At 35.5% G+C, this 26,617-nt stretch overlaps 1 protein-coding gene across 3 annotated transcripts in view; it reads right to left on the bottom strand.

Annotated features, from left to right (window-relative positions):
* Positions 1-26,617, bottom strand: part of LOC123314442 (large neutral amino acids transporter small subunit 1) — a 439,580-nt gene that overhangs the window by 288,750 nt on the left and 124,213 nt on the right. For 2 of the 3 annotated variants that reach the window (XM_044899734.1, XM_044899733.1), the window contains exon 3: positions 21,613-21,738. The exons of the other annotated variant lie outside the window; for it this stretch is intronic. In XM_044899734.1, coding sequence (XP_044755669.1) covers positions 21,613-21,738 — 126 coding nt within the window. The remainder of the gene's footprint in view (positions 1-21,612; positions 21,739-26,617) is intronic. 3 annotated transcript variants of the gene reach the window in all.

Genomic DNA, 26,617 nt, shown 5'->3' with positions numbered 1-26,617 from the left:
TCAATAGAACAACTAGCTTCAGTTTCCAATTGATCATATCCATCATTACAAGATATTTTATTTCCACCTATACTAATGGAAGATTCAGAATTGAAACTGACTTCTGGTTGAATTGTTTTCCTCAACTGATTAACATGTCTTTTCCATATCAGTTGCAACTCTGGAACTTCGATGATATATGTACAATGTCCAATTCTTCTATGTACTATTCCTTTTATCCAAGTTTTTTTATTTACAATTCTAAAATCTCTAGCTAAAACTACTTCACCTTTCCTAAATACAACATCCTGCTTTCCTTTGTAGTAATTTTTCTGCTTTGTTTGTTGTTTTTGAACATGCGATGTTAAATTATTTGTAGGTTTTAATTCGCTTTCATATTGTCTACTTTTGGGTAAAATCAAATTGAATCTACTTCGCACATCTCGATTGAACATTAACTTTGCTGGAGAGACACCAGTGGTACAATGTGGAGTGATTCGATAATCAAAACAAAATCTACTTATGGCTGTTCTTGGGGAAAGCGTAGGGTTTGAAAATAAAATCTTCTTTAGGGCTTGCTTGACTGTTTTCACACTGTTCTCTGCAGCCCCATTAGATTCTGGGTTATATGGAGGCGAAGTAATATGTTTAATACCATTTTGCAATACAAAATTCTGAAATTCTTTTGATGTGAATCCGCTATCATTATCTGAGACTATTGTCATAGCTAAACCAAATCTTGCGAAGGTTTCTCTTAAAGCATTTATAGTATTCTCAGAACTTCCACCCACTTGGTGTAAGCATCTAATATTACCAAGTAATATTTATTTTTCAAAGGTCCCAAATAATCAATATGTATCCTCTCAAATGGCTGACTAGGATACTTCCATTGATTCAATTCATTTTTAGGAGGACTATGGAAAAAATGTACACATGATTCGCACTGTTTCGTCAAGCTTTTCATTTTAACTGTCCCTAATCACATTTAGATTCGTCTGCAATATTCTTGTAATTAACATTTATCTCTGAGTCAGCGAAAAAATTACAGTAATCAATTTCAACATCTTCCTCCTCTCTAACTAAACTCTTCAGTGGTAACCGGGATAACCAATCTGCTTTATTATCTTCAGATTTGACATATTCGATTTCATACGAATAATTTGATAAAATTACTGCCCAACGTCTCAACCTATTTGCCGAAAATTCGGGAATACCCTTCTTAGGGCTGAAAATAGTTAATAACGGACGGTGATCTGTGCATAAAATGAAATGTTTATTGTATAAGTATTGATTGAATTTAGTTACTCCAAAAATTATTGAAAGAGCCTCCTTTTCCAATTGAGAGTATGCTTGTTGAGCCTTACTCAGTGTCTTTGAAGCAAAAACAACGGGTTTTTCATCCCCTGAAGGAAATAAATGACTAAGAACTGCTCCAATACCGTAACTACTAGAATCCACTGTCAATTTCAAAGGCAAATTTGGATCAAAATGTACCAAAACATCAGCGGATTTCAGTAACTGTTTGATTCTCGAAAATGCTCTGTCACATTCATTAGTCCATTCGAAAGACTTATTCTTATTTAACAACTGATAAAGAGGATATAGAATTGTAGACATATTTCTTATGAATTTTCCGTAATAATTTATACTTCCTAAAAAACTCTTCAACTGTTTGACATTGGTAGGTCTAGGCGCTTTATCTATAGCTTCCGTCTTATTTGTACATGGATGTAAGCCAATTTTATCGATCGTGTACCCCAAATATTCTATTTCATTTTGAAAAAAACTACATTTATCTTTACGTAATTTGAAACCGGCATCATTTAAAACTTTGAAAACTTGGCGCAATCTAGTCAAATGTTCTTGCAAATCTTTCCCGTGATGAGAATATCGTCAAGAAAAACTTCTACTCCCTCAATTCTTCCTAGTAGGGATTACATGATTTTTTGAAACTTTGCAGGAGCAGAGGCGATTCCATAAGCTAAACGATTATATCTATATAATCCTCTATGTGTGGAAGCAGTCAGCAAGTGTTTAGATTCTTCACTTACACATATTTGTTGGTAAGCCTGTGATAGGTCCAATTTAGTAAATTTTGTTCCCCCTTGCAACCTACTAAATAAATCTTCGATGCGTGGAACCGGATACTTGTCCACTTCAATATATAAGGATTGATTGTGACTTTGAAATCTCCACACAAACGTAAATTTCCATCTTTCTTGAACACAGGTACCACCGGTGCCGCCCAATTGCTATAGTCCACTGGAGACCATATACCTAAAGAAGTTAAACGATCAATTTCAAAATCCACTTTTGATTTTATAGCGAAGGGCAAAGGTCTTGGTTTATGAAATTTTGGCGATATATTTTCATCTTTTAAAATAATATGTGCTACACCTTTATTGAATCGACCTAATTCATCAGAAAATAAATCTTTGAATTCAGACAACAATTCATTGATTAAATTTTTATGATGTGAATCATTTCTATTTTCTTCTACAAAATGAAATCCTCCAAAATCTAGATTGGATGACTGCAAAAAATTTCGACCTAATATCGGAGGTCCACCCCCTTCTATAACATATATTTCAAAAACTTTAGTGCAATTTTTGTAGGTGAGCATCGTTTTGAATAACCCTTTTGGTTTGACTCTGGATCCATCATAGAAGGAAAATATTTTATTTGTTTCATGAAGTATTTCATTATTAAATTCTTTGTAAAACAGATCAGCAGATATGGCACTTATTCCAGATCCAGTATCTAATTGAAATCTGATCAATTTTTGATTAATATGTGCATCGATATAATAAGGTGACGAACGACCTGCATCTAACTTGAACAAATTGAGTTCATCGTTGAATTTATCAGTAATTTCAGTTTCTTTAGCTTCAGAAATGAAATGATTGGAAAATTTAGGTTTATGAGATCTCTTTTTGAAACAAGCTTTTTCCAAATGTCCCTTAATGTGACAAAAATTACAAACATAATGAGCAAATTTGCACTTATCTTTTGGATGTCCGATACCCCCGCAAACTGAGCAAGATGCCTTTCCATCTGCATGCATCCTATTGGTCCCTTTGCTCCTTTCCTGTGCAGTGTTTCCATATTCTGCGTACTGCGCACGTCTTGATTGAGATGCTGATCCCTGATTGGTTCTCATAGACGACGTAGGGTTCCGAGCCTTTTTCGAGTTGCGCAGGAACATGACTTCTTCCTTCATCTGTCTGTCGAATTTTTCCTTGTAGCCATTTTCCCCTTTGAATGATGAAATAGCCGCCATCTTGTGATTCGCAATTTTGACTGCTTCTTCAAAAGTAATCGTTACCTTTTCTTCTAATAATCGATCCAATACAGGCCCTTCTCCAAATCCACATACGAATTTATCTCGCAATGCATTTTCTAAATGAACTCCAAATTCGCCCTGTACTGCTAATTTTCGGACTCGAGCTGCCTAATCATTTGTAGATTCCGTGGGACTCCTTGTTGCATTATAAAATTTTATTCTCTCGGCAAACGGTGTTCGAATCGGTGCGAAATGTTTATCAAATATTTCTTCCAATTCTGCCATAGTTTTTTCTTCGGGTTTTTGTGGATTGCACTGATCGAAAATCAATCGATAAGAATCTTCATCCAACATATTCAGAAATATGGAACGGCGCTTATTTTCGCTGATATTATTGGCATCGAAATAATTGTGTAAACGTGCCTTGTATATTGCCCAGTCAGAGATTCTGAAGTTGAATTCTTGAAGACGTCCGATGATTCCCACATTTGCATATGTGTTGATTTCTTCGTTAGTATCCATCATGAAGAAAAATGTAACATCCGATAATTATCAATCGTTGATGCACTATTTTATTCACTTTTACCTCGTCGCCAATGTGGTGTATTTAACTACACTCCTATAATTTTGTATTATATTTCGTATTGGAATATTGAGAAACTATAACCAGTTACGACAACAGCTCGGAAAGAAGTGTTTTATTAAAATTCATATGTACAGTAACAAATGATGCGATTCTGCGCATAAACTTAATAGATAGATAGATAGATAGATTCTTTATTTCAGATTGATTAAATTTCATGATACTAAAAATAACAAAATGAAATAGTGTCTTATGTACATAAATAACATCACATCAAATAATCTCCCAAACTATATGGTTCCTTATCTATTAAAAATTTCTTTGTTTCCACCTTGAATATCTTGTAATTTTCTATTCTTTTCATATAATCCGGTAATTTGTTGAAAACCTTTATACACATATATAATGGATTCTTTTCAGTTAATGTAAGTTTATGTTGTGGGTAACTAATATTAGCTGTTCTTGTGTTATATGTAAAATTTCTATTATTTCTAAGGAATTCATTTTTATTTCTGTGAAGGTAGAGAAGGCATTCATGCACGTATGGGCCATGTACCGTAAGCAACCCTAGCTCCCTGAATTTACCCCGACAAGAGTCTCTGAACCCCATTTTCAAGAATATCCTGAGGATACGCTTCTGGCTCCTACATATGGACTGGATAGACGTACTTGTGCCCCAGAATATTATTCCATATCTCAGTAATGATTCAAAGTTGGCATAGTATAGAATTTTTTTCACATTTTCATTAACATATCTATTAATTATTCTGAATGCGAATATAACTTTGTTGAGTTTTTTTGAGAGATATTCAGTGTGTGTATTCCACTTCAAGAATTCATCTATTATGACTCCCAAGAACTTGGTGCTCCCGACAGTTTCAATATTTTGGCCTCCGAGATAAACATCTGAAGGTTTTTCCTTTGTAGTACTTGCTCTGAATATTATTACGCTTGTTTTCTTCTTATTTATAATAAAATCGTTTTTCATGAACCAGTTCTCAATGCGGTCATGCAGCAAGCTACATCTCTCCCTCAGCGAGCCAGCATCCGCCCCAGCTATCAAAGCATTGGTATAATCAACATAATTTGTGAGTTCTGAATCTTCTATTTCATTTGTTACCTCTCCTAAATCATTAATAATTATCAGAAACAGTAGAACCCCCAAAATACCACCCTGAGGGACACCAAATTCATCCGACAACCACGCAGAAAAGTGCGTTACATTGTTTTTTGTTATCTTGACCCGCTGCCACCGCTCTGACAGATACGAAGCAAGCCAGGCAAGAGTAGAGCCAACTATACCATACTGTTGAAGTTTACGTAACAAGAACTCCCTATTTACGCAATCAAATGCTTTTGATAGATCTATGAAAAGACCTGCTACAAGTTTATTCTCTTCTAGAAATTTCAGGATGTTAGCAGTAAATTGAAAGATTGCTGTTTGCACTGACCTACCCCTCAAATAGCCATGCTGAGAAAGACTAAAAAGATTACAGTTGTTAAAATAATCTATAATACGCGTGGCCATAGCTAACTCAAAGATTTTGGAGAAGCTATTTAGGAGACTTATGGGTTTATAATTCTCAAATTCATCTGGGTCCCCTGATTTTAAAATTGGTATTATCGTGGTTAGTTTGAGTTGGTCGGGAAATATGCCAAACCTCAGTGAATTGTTCAGTATGCAGCACAAAACATCACTGATAGAATCTACACTAAGCTTAACAATACATATAGGAATTTCATCACTACCACTACTCATTTTATTCTTCAACTTATTTCCTAATTGTTTGATTCCTGATGATGTAAAGGGTCTAAAATGCATGGAAGTATTTGTTTTACCATTGCAAGAAAAGTTACAAACTATATTTTTCTGAATCATGTTAGGAATTATACTCCTTAGAAAGTTGTTATATGATTCTGAGATACAGTCAGGAGATCCACTTAATTGGCATTCTTCCTCATTGGAAAATTTTCCTTGAATTTGCTTACAAACATTCCACATTGTTTTGTTCTTATTATCAGATGTTAAAATTTTTTTATTATAATATTCCTTTTTCAGTTCAATTAACATATCATCATATTTCCTTTTTTCTTTTTTGTACAATGATTTATATCGTTCATCATTATTACTTAAAGTGAATAACATGTCTAAAGTTTTTTAACACTGCATCAATTCTGGATTATCATTGAAAATTTCTTTGGTCTTTTGTTTTCTCAAAATTATCGTTTTCCTAGGGAAATGTTTCTCAAATATACTGAAAAACATCATCGAGAAACAATCCCATTGTTTATTGACAAAATGAGGTTCAACCTCATAAATACTTCCCCAGTTGTGTCCTCCTAGTTCCTCTAAGAAGTCCAGTTTAGCCTGATCTGAGTACACTCTTATTTGTCTAGTTTTACTTATTTTATTGACTTCAATATTGAACAATATTTTCTGTGCACTGTGATCAGCGATATGGTTGAAAATTACACTCCTTTTTACGTTTCTAGTTATGTTGGAAAATATGTTATCAATACTACTTCTAGAGTTACCAATTATTCTTGTGTATTCATGTATGTGTTTTTCCAATGAAAAAGAATATAGAAGTGATGTCAACTCAGTATTTTACTTGTTTTCATTCTTAAGATCGATATTAACATCTGCACCTAATATTATTATTTTGTTTTCATACTGGATTGACAGCAATCAGTTCTCCAAGAGAGTAAGAAATAAGTCTTTACCTCCACTACAGGGTCTATATATCGAAATTATCAAATATTTACATTTGTGGAGCTCACATTCTGCGACAGCACATTCCATCTCTCCAAGCACTGACACTTCACTAAGTTCCTTTCTATGTTTGTATTTTACACCATGATGCACATTTACTGCAGCACCACCGTGCTCACCCTCGCCTCTACACCATTGAGGCGCTAAGTTGTAGTCACCAATTGATATCAGTTGTAGCTGCTCCAGTGTTTTTCAGTGTTCAGTCATCATGAAGAATTTGCATTTTTTTTTCGGTTTGGAGAAAGTGTTGAATTCGGTTAGCAACATTACCAATAGACTGAACATTCTGATGAATAGCACTTATACTGATTTGAGAGATATTTTGAGTATCACTTGTATTGTTGTTCCTGATACAGTCTAGGCCAGCTGAGAATTTGTCTGAAAATTTCCACTTCTCTCACTCAGAAATTTCTTATTTTTTTCAAAATTAAATCTCTTCACTCCAACATTCTTCGGCCAAAATTGTGGTTGATACATAATGTCTTTTTTTTCTAGTGGAGCTGTCACCAGAAATCTTTTTAATTGTCCTGGCTCACTTGGAATTTCTTCGACATTAGTTGTTTCTTTTTCAAATCCTGGTTTATTGATAATATAATCCAGAATTTGTTCCTCTGTAGTCACTCTATTCACTCTGTATATGTACAGCCAATCTTTTCTTTCCCCACCTGCGAACCCATTCTTATGTTGATCTTCACTGATTCCTGCTGTTCCCAAGTTTTTCCTTGGTCTTCTTTTTCTGTATGTAACCTTCTGGAAATCATTTTCTTCTCCTATACTATTAGTTTTGTCTGTAGTTGATATTTGTTGTTGCTTGTTTACATTCCGCTCTGCAACGTAGTAGAGGTTATCATGCGCTGGTTTCTTCTGTGATTGACCATCAATGGTTGATATCTGTATTGAGGAAGTAGAAGCCGCCTGTTGATGAGATGTGGCAGCTGTAGCTTTACTGTATGAAGTATTCTTTCTTACCATATTTGATGACATTTGTGTTTGTGAACTGGTCTCTCTCTGCTTCATCATGATTGTTGGTAATGCAGGTTTCTGGTTTTTCGGTCGGTCTTCTGTACTTTCAATGTTTATATTTGTTGTTTTCATTTCTTGAGTTTTTTTGTCATATATTTGTGAAAATTCAATAGCAGCCATTCTTTGCATCAAAAAGGTATTTGTTTCCTTCATGATTAAGTTCTTGTCTTCCATTTCATTCATTATGCGTCTATTATTTTCCGTACACTCATTTAAAAGTTGCTTCAGGTGATTCACCTCTGCCATCAATAATTGGTTCTCAAACCTCATCCTTACATTTTCCTCCTTTACTTGGATATGATGTGACTTGAAATCAATTTCACTTTCTGGGATTACTTCAATATTGGGATCAGAATAATCTCTTTCACAGCATTTTACGTACGAACCATTAAGGAATGACAGGCCACTCTTATTCACAAATTTCTTTGCACATGAATCGTGGTAGGCACCGCCACAGTTTTTGCATATAAATGTTGAGTATGGTTTTCTGGGGCAACACTTGAAGTATTTACTGCACTTTTGAGCATTTTTCGGGTCACAATCGACATTTATATCAGAGCACCGATCAGATGCGTCATCCGCACTTTCCGCCATATTAAATACATTACAAATATGTTGAACGTTTAATGCTCCATTAGCACCCCACATGGGAGGTCTATGGGAAATAAATGTAAAGAGCATGAAAACCCATCTTTTCAAGGCGATTGATTCCCAAATACTCTGTTATGAAGAATTTATAACAGTCTTGACACATGTTGAAGCACATGTTTCGCAAGAAAATCTAGGTAGATTGAACAGGAAGCAACTATTAGATAGATTAGTACAATCTTATTGGACTCGATGGAAAAGCGAATATCTTCATCAATTACAAACCAGACTTAAATGGAATATCAATTCCACCCCAATAGAAATTGTTATTCTTATGGATGACAGTGACGTACCCCTTAGATGGCCAATAGGTATCGTAACGCAGGTTTTTCCCGGTTCGGATGGTACTGTTAGAGTTGCTCTCGTTAAGACTCGAACTGGAGTGTATAAGAAACTAATAGAAAGCTATTAGTTTTTTCATGTGATAATCATTCTTTTTTCTTTTTCATTTCATTCATTTGTTTTTCAATTAATATTTTGTTTGGGAAAATGATAATTTTCCCAAAGTTGGGGGAGAATGTTGGCGTATAATTATTTTTCATTTTTCAGTTCACTTATAAATTAAAAGGACTATAGGCGTTATTTTGGCATATGTACATAATATGTCTGTTTTCTTAGCTCAGTATTCGTCGATCTATGAATGAAATCGCTGTTATTTTCGCTTTATTAGATTTTTCCGCCGTTAAAATAAATTAATATAATTTATTACTTTAGTGAAATCACAATTTGTGTGGTGTTACAACGCTCATTTAGAACTGTTGAAGAAGGCTTAGGAGAAAACATCTATTCTCCAGTTTCTGGTATCAGTGGGCATATCTTATCATCTTTAATCCTTAATTTTCCTTTCAAGCCTTCCTAATATTTCGCCTAGAAAGGTCGTAAGAGTACCAGAAAACCCACCAGGAATCATACCAGAGGTCAAAAGTAAGTGGTCTATTTGGGCATTGAACTGGTTTGTATACATACATTTTTTGCATTTCTTCTTTTTTCACATACAGTCTGCTAAATTGGGATTGGTTGAATTCATAATTGCTAAGGTCTCTTGGATTAAATTTATTTTAACATTAAGGCGCATTTATACCAAACGAGCATTATTGTTTATTGTTTATTGTTTACTGTTACAGCGAACGTACAACAATATTTTGACCCATCAAATTACATGGGGAGTCATAATAAATTACTATAGTGTAACATTTCAGGCTAATAACATGAAACGTGAATAAGACAGTAGACATTTCACACAATGGACAAACATATCAATATATAATCGGATCTGCGAATTATTCCTCAATGCTGTAGTAGGCTTTCTGAACCAGCTTTCTCTTGAGCAAATACCGTATTTTCTTGCTGCTCATAGATTTATACTCATCTAGCAGCGAATTATAAATTTTTATTGCCAGGTGATTCACAATCAGTTGTGTTGCCGAGAGCCTATGATACGGGATGACGAATCTATTCGCATTTCTGGTATCATAAGAATGATTGAAGTTGTTCTTGACTAGTTCATCCTTGTGGGTATAGACAAAAGTGATGCAAGCCATTATGTAAACTGAGGTCAGTGTTAGAATATGTTCTTGCCTGAACAATGGCCTGCAGCTTTTAGTTCTCTTAGCACCACATTATATTCGGATTGCATATTTCTGCTTGATGAAGATGCTGTTTATGCCGTGCGTGTGACCCCAAGCCAGTATACCATATGAGAGAGCTGAATGGAAAACTCCAAAGTATGATGTTTTTGCAGCTTGTTGCCCAGCTATCTGCTTAATTCTCCTCAAAACGAAAATTGCCCTCGATAAACTCTTCCTTAGTTCAGTTATATGGTAGGAGAACTTCAGATCGGACTGTATGTGAATTCCAAGAAACTTGAGGTGCGCTATTCCAGTAGATGCTGAGAAAGATATTGATTGGGTTTTTTCTGGATTCATTTTCATTTTATTTGAGCTGAACCATTGTTGGGCTTTAACCAGTTTTTCTTTGGCATAACTCTCCAGCTCTTCATTATTTGGTGCAACTTCTACGAAGCTTGTATCGTCCACAAACATTACCACTCCCTCTCGCCCAACATTTGCTGGTAGATCAGAAAAAGCAACGGTCCCATGACCGACCCCTGGGGGACGCCACAGATAACCCGCTCCCAATCCGATCGTTCTGTTCCAATATGAACCTGTTGAAATCTGTTTTCCAGAAAGCTCGAGACCATATCAAAGGCTATCCCCCTAATGCCATAGTATTTGAGTTTTTTCAAGAGCAGTTGGTGGTCAATGCTATCGAAAGCTTTACTCAAATCGCAAGATTAGAGCTTGCATTTTTTGCCCTTGTCTATAGCATTTGAAATCATTTGAAGGATTTGTGCTATTGCTGTTGTAGTTGATTTTTCTTCTGGAAAACCATGTTGTTTTTCACTCCAAACTTTATGTCTATTGAAAAAACCGACGATCCTGCTTTTTATGGCACTTTCAAGAATTTTTGATAAGGCGGGTTGTATTGAGATTGGTCTAAATTTGTTGTATCGGAATTACTTTACTCTTTTTCAGCTGGTCAGGAAAGTAGCCCTCTGACATACATTTCGAGAATACATAGCTCAGAGGCTCAGCTATACTTGAAATTATCTCTTTCAAAACTTTGGTGGACAGTCCATAAACATCTTTGGTATTTTTACTTTTGATTTTCTTCGTTATTCCTTCAATTTCTTTCGATGTTAGGCTATTCATATAGAGAGAACATATCGGACGCTCCATAGATGTGTCCAACAGGACTCCAGGATTTATGTGATCCTCTGGGCAACTTTTCGCTATATCATCTCCTATACTTACGAAGAACTTATTTATTTCATCAGGTGTAACAGTTGGCACTAGATTAGTTCTGGGGGACTGGGTACCTTCCCTTATTAAAGACCAAATCGTTTTTGTTTTGTTTTCTGCTTTCAAGATCTTTTTTTCATTCGCAATTCGATTGATTTCTGTTAATTTCTTCCTATAGTTCTTCTTGTAAGAGTTATAAACCTTCCTAGTTTCGTCATCTTTTTTCACTTCGCAGATCGTAGCTAATATATCCAGCTCTCTCCTGATCTTCATAATATCCTTATTTTTCTTAGCTTTTTTCTGTTTATTCCTATTATATTTCACAACTTTTTCTGGACATGTTTCATCAAAAATAGATATAAATTTGTCCCAGAATGCGTCAAATAGAGTTCTGGCCGATTCGGCGCCAATATCAGTTGAGGGAAACCAATCTGTGCTCTCCAGTTCAATTTTGAGTCTTTCGATGTTTTTATTGTGCATAGCTCTGGCTCTTATCGTTTTCGGTTTCTCCGGTAATGTTCTTACCTTTAATTCACATCTAAGGATCTGAGCTTTGTGGTCTGACAAATGCGGCTCGAAAGTCTCTGCAGCAAACTCAGCACAATCGGAGAAGATATTATCAACCAACGATTCTGACGTTTTAGAAATTCTAGACGGCTCGAAAAACTACTGTTGCAAACCAAACTCCTCAAACATGTCCCTCATTTTTCTCGTGTTATCACTATCTTGTAACATGTCAATGTTGTAATCACCTGAAACCATGATGTGCTTCTGTTGTAGGTTCATGTCTTGCAAACTTTCCAAACATTGCCTCAAACGTAGAAATAATTCGCCAATATTTCCTTTTGGTGGTCTGTAAATTGATAGGATTATTGTCTTCATGTCTTTGACCCAAACCCCACAGATCTCAACAACAGATTTCATTGAGATCTCCGATATCTGATGCAGACACTGAGTACTTAAATCTTCCTTTGTCAGTATGAAAGAGCCACCGTAGCCTTTTTCTCTACAATAATATGCCGCATTTTTATATCCTGGTATTTTTAGTTCAGTGATGTTATTTTGGTTCACCCAATGTTCAGTTATTGCGGCTATTTAAATTTTTTCATTTTGTAATAACTCCTGAAGTTGTTCAATCTTTTCATTAATCGAACGGATATTAATGTTGAGTATACTGAACGTGGGTTTTTTGCGCTCCATCATATTTCTGGCCTCGAAAGAAACGGTATTTCTTTATAACTATTCCCTGTGGCCAGAAATCTTCTTTATTCATTTCTTCCAGTGAATCGAAATCAATTCCGACCCTGAATGCTGAGCTAGCTCTATCATCTCTAGATATTTTTTCTATATCGAAATTTCTTTCCGGTTGTTTTATTTTGAGGAATTCTAGAAGTTCCCTCTCCGTGCAATTTTTATTTATTTTTCCTACATACAGCCAGGCTTTGGGGTCCACCGCTTTGAGGGAATATTTACCCGCATCAGTTCCGCGTTTAATTTCCCGTTTCACTTCCCTCCTCACCCGGCCTACCGGAATATCAGTATCATTTTGCGCATCCACCAAAAGTGGACTTGATTCATTTATCCCCAAAGATGAAATATTCTGCGTCGGTAAGGTCGACGAGGTAGGTGTCTTCTTCCGTTTGAAGGTCTCTGCATAAGGTATTTCTTCAGATGTTATCACATTTTTTGTAATTGCACAGGCGTTATTAATTTTAGGATTTTCTCTCAGAGATGGCTGCACTTTTGTGTTTATCTTTTCGCTTCTCTCTAAAACCGAAATGTATTTATTTAAAATTTTTATTTTGTCTCTCAACTCTTCAACCATGTCAACTTTTTCCTGAAGAAGTTTATTCAGGTATGTCAATTCCATATCTCGTTTTGTTTCCAGAGTTGTAATTTCTTCTGAATCTTCTCGCTCGTCGTTTCTTTCGACATTATTGTCTGATCCCTCCGTTATTTCCATATTTATACTATCTCGCTGACTAATAGAGTCTTCAAAGTCCATTTCATTGAAACGTCTTATACGGCTTTTTAGTTTCTGAATTTCCTGTTCCTTCTTTTCACACTCAAATTTTTTTGAGGTTATGTCGTCGCAACATATCACATTTCCTTTATTCACATAAATTCCGTGAATTTTCAGGATACAGTTCGGATGATATTTACTTGAGCACTTAGAGCATATAACATTTGTTTTGAACTCTTTTGCACATTGTTTGCAACTATTTTCAGGGAGAGTTTCACTTCGTGGTGCCATTATTATTGTTCACTTGTGAGTGAATTATTCGCGAACACTGTTTGCAAACAGCAGTACGGGCGGTGTAAACAGTCATCAGCGCTGAACAGAGTTCGCAAATCCTGTTTTCGAACGTTTCAGAGAGCTCGAGCTCATTCGCCACATGCCGGTAAAGTAATGTTTCATTATAAGGCACTGTTTGCGAACAATGCACACAATATGCACAGGTGGTGTAAACACTCATCGAAGCCGAATAAAGTTTACGAATCCTGTTTCAAAACGTTTTAAACTCGATCCTATGGAGAGTAGAGACTACTACTACTCTCCATACTCGATTCCGTTCCGTCTCATGTCGGTAAACCGACGAATCATCCAAGGGATTCGGATTTCCTTGCACTTCTGGCGTCATATCATCGAAAACACCTGTGGACCGTGATAAGTTATTGGGTCTTGGTATTTAATTTATTTTGAATTGTGGTGAGATCTTTCGAATCGTGATTTCATACTTAATCAATTCATTTGAAATGGAGTCCATTTACGATGGCTTCACAGACAGACGGTAATAATTTTCGATATTGATGGTTTTGAAATTCGGTAAAGGTACATGACACTTCCATAAGAATCTCCTGAAGCCAAAAATCGAAGTGTTAGTGCCAGTCTAACCGACGCTGGAATGCTCTCTCGATAAGTGGTGTCTTCCTTGACACTTTTTCCTCAAATTTGACGAGTGATATATTAAAGTCCGATAGTGACATGCGGCAGAAATTTCTAAAAAGTTCAGTTTCGTCTGCTCTCAAGTCATCTAGCAGCTGGGTATAATTTCTTCCTTTCAGAAAAGAATTGGCCCAGGTTGTTCGTCTCCTCCTTTGGCGTAGTTCTTTCATTCGAGAGAGTATTCCTATCAGAGACTCTGATTACTATAGATTCAGTAGAAATTGCAATTTTAGATAATGAGGGCGCCATGTCGGTGCACTTTAGAGAGACCTCGTTGAATTATCAAGAACAACTGCTCGTTCGGACAGGCGCGGGCTGTGTGAACACCTCCAATTCTGAGTTTTCGAACGTTTGAAAACATTTTAAAACGTTTTGAAACGTTGGAAAACAGTGCTCGTTTGGTATAAATGCACCTTTAAATAAACCAAGGCCTCATCAAGAGGTTTCAATTGGCTGAGGCTCTTCGTTTAGAATATGCAGTTTGATGATCAGATGTTGAATGAAATTTCAAAAATCAATAAATCCTGAAAGAACCAAGAGACTGATAGAAAATTTTGCAGCTGTGTTTTTCGACCGCCCGAATATTAGAGTATTCTGTACATTGCTACTATTAACACAGAAAAGAGCAACTCGATTTTAATATACAAAAAATTTTATTGATACATCCATACCAGCTGATCAAAAATTTTGTTGACAGATATTCTGTTTTTAATAAAGAGAAAAGAAAATAAATGGAAACATTAAGGAGAGTTTATTCATTCATTTATACTCATGGAGCCCATACAGGTTATTAAATACTCACAAAGATGTGTTCACAAAATGGAAGAAAAGAAAATTTTTTCAACAGAAGTGTAAATCAAAATCAGATTTCTTATATTTGAAACACGTTGACTGTCCCCATTCCAATTTTTGTTCACCCCCCACGTCCAACACATTTATTACAAGATAAGGGTTGCTTTTGAGTCATAAAATATCTGTTCTATGAAAAAATTAATTCTGCAGCCATTTAAGGAACTGTTCATGTTCAAAATTTTCAAGTCCAATGGAAGGCTTGATGCTGATGTTCTTGAATCATGTATGATTACTTACGATTGAGGTAATCAATATATATTTCTACAAGACGATCAGCCCATATGAACCGATCATACTTCAGCGTTTATGAAGAGTAACCATATTTATCCTGAACGTTAAATGAATCAATGAATCACATACGACTCATGGACTCCTGGCGAAAACCTTTATGAATCATAAATGATGCATGGGACAGTCAACGTGTTAAGTAATACTAAACAATTTCAATGATTAACTATCAACAGTGCAGGAAGAAATATAAACAGAATAATTCTACTACAAGGTCAATAAAAAAGAGAATAATGTATCCACCTACTTCACAACACTATTGCTTTCTTTATTGAATTCGGTAAGTTTCATTGAAAGAGTTGCTTCCTTCTATGGATTTGTACCGCATGGACCTATGGATTCAGTATCCCACATAGAAAATAATCCATATACAGGCTGGACCAAAAGTCCTTCAACATTTGAATCGGTAGCTACGTTGCATAGTGACGCCGGTTTCGAGCAGAATTGATACGTATCGAAAGAGCGGCCAATGGGAATTCCAGAGGCTGAATCGACATCACGGGCATTCTGGAAGCTAAAGATCAGAGTTTTTCAAAATCACGACCTCAATCTGACGACCAAGACAGCTGTTTCCAAAGCAGGCGTGCTCCCAACGCTTCTTTACGGAAGCGAAAGCTGGACGCCCTACAGGCGACATATCAAACAACTTGAACAAACGCAACAACGTCATCTAAGACAGATATTGCACATAAGATGGTTCCACACACTTTCGAATGCAGAACCATTGCATTTTATCCCGAGAGTATCACTGGCAAGAGTGAGGAATTTTGGTACTGACTCCGGCACATCAAGAACGTTTGATTTCAGAAAAGCTAACTTTCCTCTTATGTAGGATCTGATGTCGAATGCGAACTGGACCTCGGTAACTGAAGTAGAAGATGATCCGGAATTGTCATGCTCTAAATTCTATGAGATCTTGGACAATATATTTAGGCAGTCAGTTCCTGATAAACTAGAAATGAAAAGACGTTTTCCAGTATGGACCACAACTGAACTCATAAACTACATATACCTTAAGGAGAAAGCTTTCAAGAAATACAAAAGAATACCAAACGCTAAAAATTGGAATGAATTTAGGACAATGCGCAGTATTGTTAATATAAATATTGATAATATGTTACCTTTGTAACATATTGCAGTGAACTCGTGAGGAGTACAGCTAAAGTAATAAAATTCATCAAGAGATGCAAGAAGGAACATGCTCATATTGAGATTTCAGCAGATGAACTGAACGAAGCAGAAAAGTTGTTATGAAAAGACGTTCAAAATCATTGTTTTGCAGAGGAATTCGGTAGAACTGGGCGAAACGAGAATTTCAAAGGAAGTAGACTGAAGAACGTCTGCATATATTTAGATGGAGAAGGGATATTGAGAGTGAGAGGCAGAATAAATGTAGACATTCCCAATTTTCAGAAAAACCCCGCTGTTTTATATGTCTCACACAGATATACATATCTTTTTGTCCGGCAATATCACTTGAAATTCAATCATCAAGAAATTTTGACTGTCATCAATGAGTTGAGATAATCCTATTGAATTGTTGGGCTCAGAAACCGGGTGAAAAAAGTTTCGCGTGACTGTCAAAGTTGTAAAAATGAAAGGTCTTCTCCTAAAATATCAATGATGGGAGATTTACCTAACGCCAGAACCATGCCATATTTCAGACCATTTACTTTCTGTGGCATGGATTACTTCGGACCGTATCAAGTCAAAATAGGTAGGAGAAGAGAAAAGCGTTACTGCGTAATTTTCACATGCTTAAAACAGTACGGGCAATACATTTAGAAATCGCTAATTCCTTAACGACAGACTCTGCCATTATGGCAATCCAGAGAATGTGTGCTAGACGAGGTTGTCCAACAGAAATTTTCAGCGATAATGGATCCAATTTGAGAGGAGCTGATAGAGAGTTGAAAGAAGGTTTAGTCGAGTTCAACCAAGATGAATTTGTAAGGAAATTGTCTTTGAAAGGAATTAATTGGAAGTGGAATCCTCCGGGACTTTCACACATGGGCGGCATCTGGGAAAGGTTAATCAGGTCGGTGAAAGTTACTCTGAAGGCAGTTTTGAAAGAACAAGCACCAGCAGAAGAGGTTTTACACACGTTATTCCGAGAAGTCAAATACATGGTTAACTGTAGACCTTCAACCGATGTATCCTTAAACTTCGAAGACGAGGAGGCTTTAACGCCGAACCATTTTTTATTGGGTCCACAACCTAACACGGAATAGAAATTTCTGCAATGTTTCACATCTGATTCTAATCAATCGAGAAAACTTTGGAGAATCACTCAGGATTTCAGTAATAAATGTTGGAAAAGGCGGATAAGAGAATATCTGCCGAATTTGCACACGAGATCGAAATGGCAAGTTGAAAACAAACCATTGAGAGTGAACGATGTGGTGATCATTGTAGATGAGCCAGTGCCTAGGAACGTTTGGCTGAAAGGAATAGTCATAGCAATTTTTCCGGGAAGAGACGGCCGAATACGTGTCGCTGATGTAAAAACTAAAAATTGGTGTATTCCGAAGATCGGTATCCAAGTTAAGTGTTCTAGATGTGAGACCACGGAATGAGGATGAAAAATGATAATTTTCATCGGGGCCGAGAAATGTTGTACGAATATTGATAATTCGTTACCTTTGTATTTGATTGATCCGGTGCAAGAAAAATAACATGTGTCAAGTCGACCGTTGAATAAAAGTTCAATTTGGCGAAAAACGTCACTCATTTTTAGTTAGTGACATTTCTGATTCAAAGGATAAACCAGCCAAAGATTTTCTGGAAGACATCCAGAGGTCGAGTTGCAGACGTCAACAGACCTCATTGTTACTGGTAAACTTATGTATGCCGATGATTTGAAAATATTTAAGAAAATAAAGACAATTAGTGATTGTATCATCTTATAGATGGTACTGAATGCCATTGCAGATTGGTGTGAAGTGAACAAATTGAACCTGAATGTCGACAGGTGCAATGTTGTTACATATACTAGGAAGATTCAATTATGAATCTAGATGGACCGATAGTATACTGAAAGTATACATTAATATACTTTGAGTATACTATTAGTATACTAAGACGAGATCAGGGATCTTGGCATTACATCCAGTTTCGGGTGGGACCTCGAACGCATTTCCGAGTGCTTTTGAAAAAGAAAGTGGAAGAGAAAGTCGAAGTGAAAGTGTACACTAGCGAAGCTACGTAATTTTTGATTCCGTCTATGAAACTTCCGAAGTTTTTTGTAAGTTCTATAAGTGTATGTGTTATAGAGCGGAAATTCGCTCAAATTCAGTATATTCAGTGTCTTGAGTCCAGATTATTAATATCGTTGGTTCCACGGATATCACTGGTGAGTCGATTAATTTTTCTGATATTATAGTTAATATTGTAGTGAGGATTTCAAATATTTCATTATTATTCAGAAATACTGCATATAATTTAATACAGACAAAAAGCCATGTCGGAGGTCTCAGAAAATGAGAGCTCCTACATGGAAGCTACGGACACCGAAGACTTCAGCGATGGAGAAGCAGAAGAGCTTGTAAGGCTCAAAGAAGAGAATGGTTAGTTGAAGGCTCAAATAAATAAACTAACTGAAACCGTGGCTCAGTTGGTCGGGGAGATAAGCCTCTTGAGAGAGGGAGTTAATAAAAATAAAGCCCCTCAATCCCTTAGTTTTGCTAAAATTGCAAAACTGATTGCGGCACAGAAATCTCCCACATTTGCAGAAATTGCAAAGCCGGTAGTGATCCCCAACATACATTCAAACAGGAAGTAGCTCCAGAACCGGAAATGAAGAAAAATTTTCGCAACTCAAGTTTCAAAAACCCAGAACGCGACGTCCACAAAACGCGCGCGAAAAGAAAGTTCATCTTCAGACGAAGAGACCGCAAAAAAAACTATGGAGTTGCCTAAACAAAGATAAAATTCCACCCATCACGACGATGGGTACAGCCGATTGGGTAGAGATCTAAAAAGCTCTCTACATGAAGAAATTCAGCTACAGTAGTTCACCTCGAGACGTCGAAGCGAGTAGACGTGTTGAATGATACATGCATAATTCTGATAAAAATAATTATCATTGAGAACACCTTCAGTTGTAGAATAAATTTGATCATTTTCATCATTTTATTGAACAAATTTTGGACTATTTATTCTGTATTCTCATCCTCACATTCATCTAAACCGAAAATACGTATGCAGTTCTTCCTCCGGTTTTAGTCTAGCCATTCCATTTTATTTTTGAGTTGTTCGTTTTCATGTTGAAGAGAGGATATTTTTTTTTCATAATCTTCGAGTTTTTCCTGCTGTTTCGTGGAAACTTCATCTAATCTCTCGTTCTTCTAGTTCCGTTTTTTACTTTACTAGTATGTGATTGGTTTTTTATAATTATGTTTGTGTAATCATGAAGCTTGGAATTTGTCTGCTCACCGATGGCTTGAGTTCTTCAAAGATAAATTGTATTTTAACACGTTGAACGTTGACTTGGCTTAAGGCCAGCGGTTCGATGAGACCGTTGTCTCGAAAATCACTCCAACTGAATTGTGGCTATTCTTCAGATCTCATAACGGGCCGCTTGGCTAGTGGGTTTTCGAAAAAGTTGGAAAATATATTCGACAATATTCGTTCAAAAAATAATACCATTGAGTTTGAATACGACCGAGTGGAATACTCAATGATAACAGCGTTATTCTCATGAAAATCCTACTAAGTTGAAATGACTTACAATTTTGCAACTGAGTACTTATTCATGGATGTATTTCCAGTATTTGAAAACTCAACATTCCTTCAACAAATTTTTCACGAAAATGGTTACCAGAAGAAAAAGAGGGTTTATCGAAAAAAAGACTTGACTTAGAAGATCCAGTCAACAGGAGGAATTACAAGAATACCTTTAATCCTTTTTTGGTGCACTGTGATAGTTACGTATTTATATTTGTAACCAATAGTATTTTCTACAGAACAACTTCTTAGAGATATGGTTTAAGGATTAATAAAAATTCCGCTCCTTCCTAAACTGCTCTTATTCTATATCCAATTATTTGTACTTGAATACTCTTAAAACATCCCCTAACATGCAGTCGTTTTATTAGGTGGTACACCTTTTCAGCTTCATGGTGGATAATTTCAGTGTTCAATTTTAATTTTTACTGTACCTATAATTCAATAGTTGAAAAAAAAATCACGATTCATTTTTTAATCACCTATTTTTTCATTGATTTATCAATATCTAATGTAGTATCTTTAGTGTCATTGCAAATGAATGAAATAGTTTCATTTTTAAATTACAAATAAGCGTAAAATCTACTGCTGTTCGGAATTTCAAATCGAACGAATCGATTTAAAAAATGACCCACTTTCTACGGCCGCTGCTACAGAGCAATAGTTCCGATTTCTGCCAGCGGAAGTAGCGCTGCACTAGAAACAGTGCGAAGAATTTCAGCAAGGGAGTTGTACTCCTTCTCGTTTTATATTTCTATGATAATGATATTGATTGGTAATTAGGTTCAAACTTAGGTTTACATTAAGAGGTACTTTATTTATCGTTGATTTCTAATAATTAGAAGTCAAAATTCATGAAACTTCATCATTTTGCAACACTTGACGCTCGGATTCATAACAAAAGTGAATTATTATGTGTTTTCTACAGACAATCTGCGTAGATTAACAAAAGTGATGTTGAATCAACAAAATTGTAGGACTGTGAATACATTTTTCACCATAGTTTACTATCGTATATTATCTGCATTGTTCTAGATAGTCTGTTATTGTCTTGAAATTCAGTTCGCAGTTAAGGTAATAATTCTAGTTCAATTTATGATTGTTTTTTTCAGCACTGAAATAGTGCAAGATCTAAGTCGGCATCTACATCTGTAAAGGTCAACTTTAGTTACCAATACCTACCAGTTTGTCATCATCTAAATATTCTTATTGCCAAATTGATTATTGTATTGATTCCACTGAAGCATGGCTCTTTTAATGAGCACTTCGTACCATCATAATTCTTCTGCAACCTTCACAATTCATCTTTTCTCTATTCACTCGCTAGGCACTACGAAAATCAATGAGACATACGAATAAAATGATTATTTGGGTAGGTCAGTAGCTGCTGAATACTTCTATGTTCGATTATCCATGACAATAATGCATTAATAGAAAATTAACAAATAAAAGGGGATTAATTTCGTGTACGTTAAACACTGCTATTATTAAGAGGTCGGCGGAAAACACTCTTTCACTCAACAAGTCTATCCTACTACTGAGAGAAACATGAAAATTTCGTCACGACATGCTTTCATCCCACTCTTTATAAACAGGCGATTGCTGCCTTCCCAAATTGTGTACATTTTCAGATATCAGGAGTGCGCCAACTAACCCATGCTCCAAGTAGCCCTGCTCTGCCCTACTTCAAATTCAACTTTATATACTCACCGTTGTATAACTGATAAACGCCGGCTCCAATAATGATGAATAGTGCCAGAAGTTTGGCATAAGTGAAAATATCTTGAACTCTCGTTGCCCATTTCACGTCGTAGCAGTTGATGAATGTCAAAAGTACTGCGAATAAAAAATGTCTTGAAAATAATTGATTCGTAAAAAAAGAAATTTTTAATATACATAAATGCAATTGGGAAAAAAGATGAGCTTATGTGTAGATGAAGAAATTATCTAGCGGTGAAAATAAAGTGTAAATTGGTGTATAATCAGAAAAAGTATTTCGCGCTTCAATCGCGATCATGATCGCAATCGTGATGGGATCAACACAGCCTACGACTTTCTCAGCCACGCTTTGTTCTTATTCAATCTGATATTGTTACGGCCAGTTTCATAATCATAATCAAACATTCATAATCATATTAGATATCGATTGAAATTTATTCTGGGAGAATTTTGCATCTCTTCTGACAAATTAGTGCAAGAATTTACGCAGGAGCAAATCGTTGATTTCATTTTTAATTGATTTTGTTTCAGAGATTGGGAGTGAAAACCCTAAAAAGTTTATGAAGAGATTCATAATCATATTGACTGCAGGACCTGATGGTGTTCCCAGTTTCCTCGCCAGGGATTCTAATGGTGTCCTATCGATCCCGATGTTTCATACCTTCAACATGGATCTCAGAGATAGCAAGTTCCCATCGTGATGGAAAATGGTTAAGGTTGTCCCGGTGTTGAAAAGTGGTGACCCAACTGATTAAAATTATAGTCCGATCTCTCTTCTTTCGAATTTTGCAAAGCTGTTTGAGATCACACTATACCGGAAAATGGATAGATAGATAGATTTTATTTGATCAGTGTATCATACAGGTGTAGATCGTGTCAAACTAATATTGAACATTGAATACAATGAAATGACACATTGAAATATCGAATACAAATCAACATAAATCTTCTAAATTCCTCTCATTTAAGAAATCATCTACACTATAATAAGCTTTATCAACCAGAAATTTTCTTAATACTGTTTTCTGTAAGCGTCTTGATTTATCTTTGAAATTTTCAGGCAATTTATTCCACAATTTTAATGAGCTATAAGTTACATTCTTCTGCAGGTAAGTATAATTTGGCTTCTGTTCATAAAGATACCTTTTTTCTTCTGGTATTATTATTATGTTCCTGTTGCATAAAACTTATGTATTCGAAATGATTTATCACTAATCCCACTGCCTCATATATGTACAAACTATAAAGCGTTAATATTTCATTCTTGCTGAATATAGGCCTACACGATTCCATCTGTCTCATTCCAAATATAGCTCTTATACATCTCTTCTGTAGTTTGAATATTCTATCAGCAGCTTCAGGGGATCTAGCCCAGAAAATAATTCCATATCTTATTTTAGATTGTACATATGAATGATAAACCGTCAGAGCAGCATCTACACCTATTGTCTTACTAACCAATCTAATAGCATAACATTGTTGTGCAATACTAGGCGATTTTTTTCCGACATGTTCTTTCTAGTTCCGATTTTTGGTCGATGTTAATTCCTAGAAATGATAAACTTTTCACTTCTTCAATTTTTGTTCTCTGATGATAAAGCTCTATATTATTATATTGTTCCCTAAATGTTATTAGTTTGGTCTTTTCAGTATTCAGTACCAGCTGGTTCATGTGAAGCCTTTCGATCAATTCACCTTGTAAAATCTGCCCAAACCTTCTTCCATTACCTACCTTACATATTATTGACGTATCATCTGCAAACATTCTCATTTCACTAGTTGTTGTACGAGGTGATTTGTGTAAATAATATAGAGAAATGGACCCAAGATGGAACCTTGCGGGACACCCACTTCTATATTACACGTTTCAGATGTTTTCATGCGTGCGTCTTTTCCTCTGCTCATTATTGTTTGGGTTCTCCCAGTAAGATAAGATTTAATGAGCTCCAGTGCAATACCTCTTATGCCATTTTTTTCTAATTTTGCTAATAATATTCCATGATCGACTCGGTCGAAAGCTTTTGACAGATCCAGGCAGAGAGCTGCCGTGGTTTGGTTTTGATTTAGAGATTTGCTGATAGTGGTAAGAGCTTGATAGATTGCATTAATCGTTGATTTTCTTTTCCTGAATCCATATTGCTGTTTGACTATTACGTGATTTCTTTCGAAGAACTGGATGAATTCATCGGAAATTGTTTGTTCGAATATTTTGGTAATATTCGAAAGAAGTGAAACAAGCCTATAATTATCAAAGTTTACCTTGCTTCGTTTTTTGAATACTGGCTTTATTACCGCCTTTTTTAATCTTTGAGGATACTTTCCATATGTCAAAATTTAGTTTATGATATGTGTTAATGGAGTGACTAAAAGTGACGCACAGCTCGTCAATACTTGTACTGGTATTTCATGGATTCCAACGGACTTTTTATTTTTCAGATTTGATATATATCCAGCTAACTCGGGTTCTAAAACCGGACTCAAAAATATACTCTTGTTGCAGGGTTTGATATGCACTGTATGAGGTTCTTTATAATTTCTTGTACCAATATCCACAAAATGCGAATTTAGTCTATTGAGAGCATCATTTTTATATTCAGAATTGAAATTATCTAAGATCGAATCATTTTATTCTTTCTTTCTTCTTGTAATTTGATTTACAAAATTCCATGTAGCTTTTATTTTATTTTCTGCCGTATAAATGTATCTTCTATTACTCATTAGTTTGGCATTTTTTATCACATTTTTGAGTATGTTACAATACCTTCTATAATATTCACAGGTAACTTTACCCTTTTCTAGATCTTTCCAGATAATTCTTTTCCCTGTACTCGAAGTTCTTATTCCTGTTGTTATCCATTGTGGTGATGTTTTTGCCACGTAAACTTTCTTCTTCGGAAATATAAGCTTTATATGCATGTCCAAAATTTCAGCGAAACTATTATACGCTCTGTCTGAATCCAGCTCTGCCATAACATCTTGCCATGTGATATCCTGCAAATATAGAAAAGCTATTGTATTTTACTTTCGCTGAAAAGTCTCTTCTCCACAAAATGGTCTTTCTCCTGGATTTCTTCACATTCTATTGTGATAAATTGAGCACTATGATCAGCTAACTGTGTGTTAACATTTTTATTATTCCAATAATTACAGTTCTTTACAAATATATTGTCCATCAAAATTTTTGATGTTTTAGTTATTCTAGCTGGTTTGTTTATTGTTTGTTGAATGTAATAACTGGCAGCCATATCTAGGATGCTGTATTTTTTTTGGGTATCGTCTAATAAATTTATGTCAAAATCACCACATATTACTACATGATAATTAGTGAATTCATTTTCTAGTCTTTCGAGAAAATTTTCAAATTGGTCTTGAAATACCTTTATATTTCCCAAGCCAGTCCTGTACATTGCTAGTATAATCAATTTTCTCAATATGCCCCACCATGTATGAATTCCTCCCTGGAAAAATTTGATATGACGTTAAAACCTCGAATATTCAAAAACGGTATTTCACTTGAAGTCATCCAGTGTTCAGTTATACACATTACATCAAGTATATCTTTTGTTGTTTCCAGCATAAGTTCAAGTTCAGATATTTTATTTCCTAATCATTGAGTATTCTGGTGTATGATATTAGTTCCATGAGCTTTTTGGTCTTTTGTTTCTACTTGCATTTTATTTCTATCTTCATTTTGTATCTCCATTACTACGCTGTTTACGGAAGATGTTTCGAAATGAAAATTTCCGTACTATCGAACTTTCCGGCCAAAATTCAGAAGTACAAATTGTTTCAAATAGTTTTTCATTTGTTACACCCACACTGAATGCAGAGTTCTGTCTTCTAGTATTCAGTTTTTTGACATCTATTTCATCACTTATATCCTCATCTTCAATATATTGTACAATGTCTTCCTCTCTCACATCAGTACCAGCTATCTTTCCAACATATACCAATTTCTTTTTGGAAGCTCCTTTTATTGCAGTCGAATGATGTTTTGAACCTGTGCATATAATATTGTTTTTCGATCTATCAGACCTTTTTCGTTTGCCAGTTATCATTTTCCACTCATCATTATTTGTTGGTTCAAATGCCATTTCTTTCTTATTCTCATTCATGCTCGTGAACCTGTTTTCATTATTTTCGTTTTTGTTTACTGTATTAACTGAAGCCATATTTTTAGCATTGACAGCACTCAGTGATGAATTTTTCCCAATATCTTTATCAGTTCGTATGTTTTCGCTACCATAATTAGTTTTCTGTCTCGTTGATCTCTTTTATTATTCTGGTTGAGTTTCTGCGCTGCTTCTGTGTTTTCTTGCGTTGTCACAATCGTTTCATTGTTTATCTTTTTTTTTATCTGCTTGTTGTAGGTTCTTAATTTTTTCTAAAAGAAGTCCATTATTCTGCAATAATATATCGCTATTTCTTCTCGTTTCCATTAGCAGTTCTTCGGTATACTTCAATTTAATTTTTAAATACATATTTTACTATGTCAAATATCTTTGTCTTATTATTATGTGTCAACTACTGGTTATCGCAATTTTTGAGAATCGAAATAAACATTCAATTGGAGTCATTCAAATTTCAATTAATGACCCGAATATTAATCGGAGATACGCGTTAAGACCGAAAGATTCCGTTGAAAATAGAGTTTTTGTGAAATATCAATCTGGCGAATGATACGGAGCTGTGATGGGAAAACATAGTATAAGAATTGTTCCAAAAAAGTTTGCCGCTTTTTTGCCACTGAATCATTCAAACCAATACAGAGGTCATGCTCTGTTCTCATCCTTATTCAGCAATATGCAGTGAGGTCTATTGTGAGTTATTTAACGGTCTGTGAGAACCGCGCTATCCCAGAAGAGCTTGTGATTATCATTTTCCAATACAGCATCCGGATGGTGATTGTAATAGGGGAAATTTTTCGACCTCAGAAGTTGCTAATTTATTACCCCCGCGAATTTCTGACATCCCCCGGTGATGTGCTGAATAGTTT

This window comes from Coccinella septempunctata, chromosome 5 (genome assembly GCF_907165205.1).
Source record: "Coccinella septempunctata chromosome 5, icCocSept1.1, whole genome shotgun sequence".
Classification (NCBI taxonomy): Eukaryota; Metazoa; Arthropoda; class Insecta; order Coleoptera; family Coccinellidae; genus Coccinella; species Coccinella septempunctata.
The sequence above is the reverse complement of the archived record's forward strand: the minus strand, read 5'-3'. Positions and strand labels throughout refer to the sequence as shown.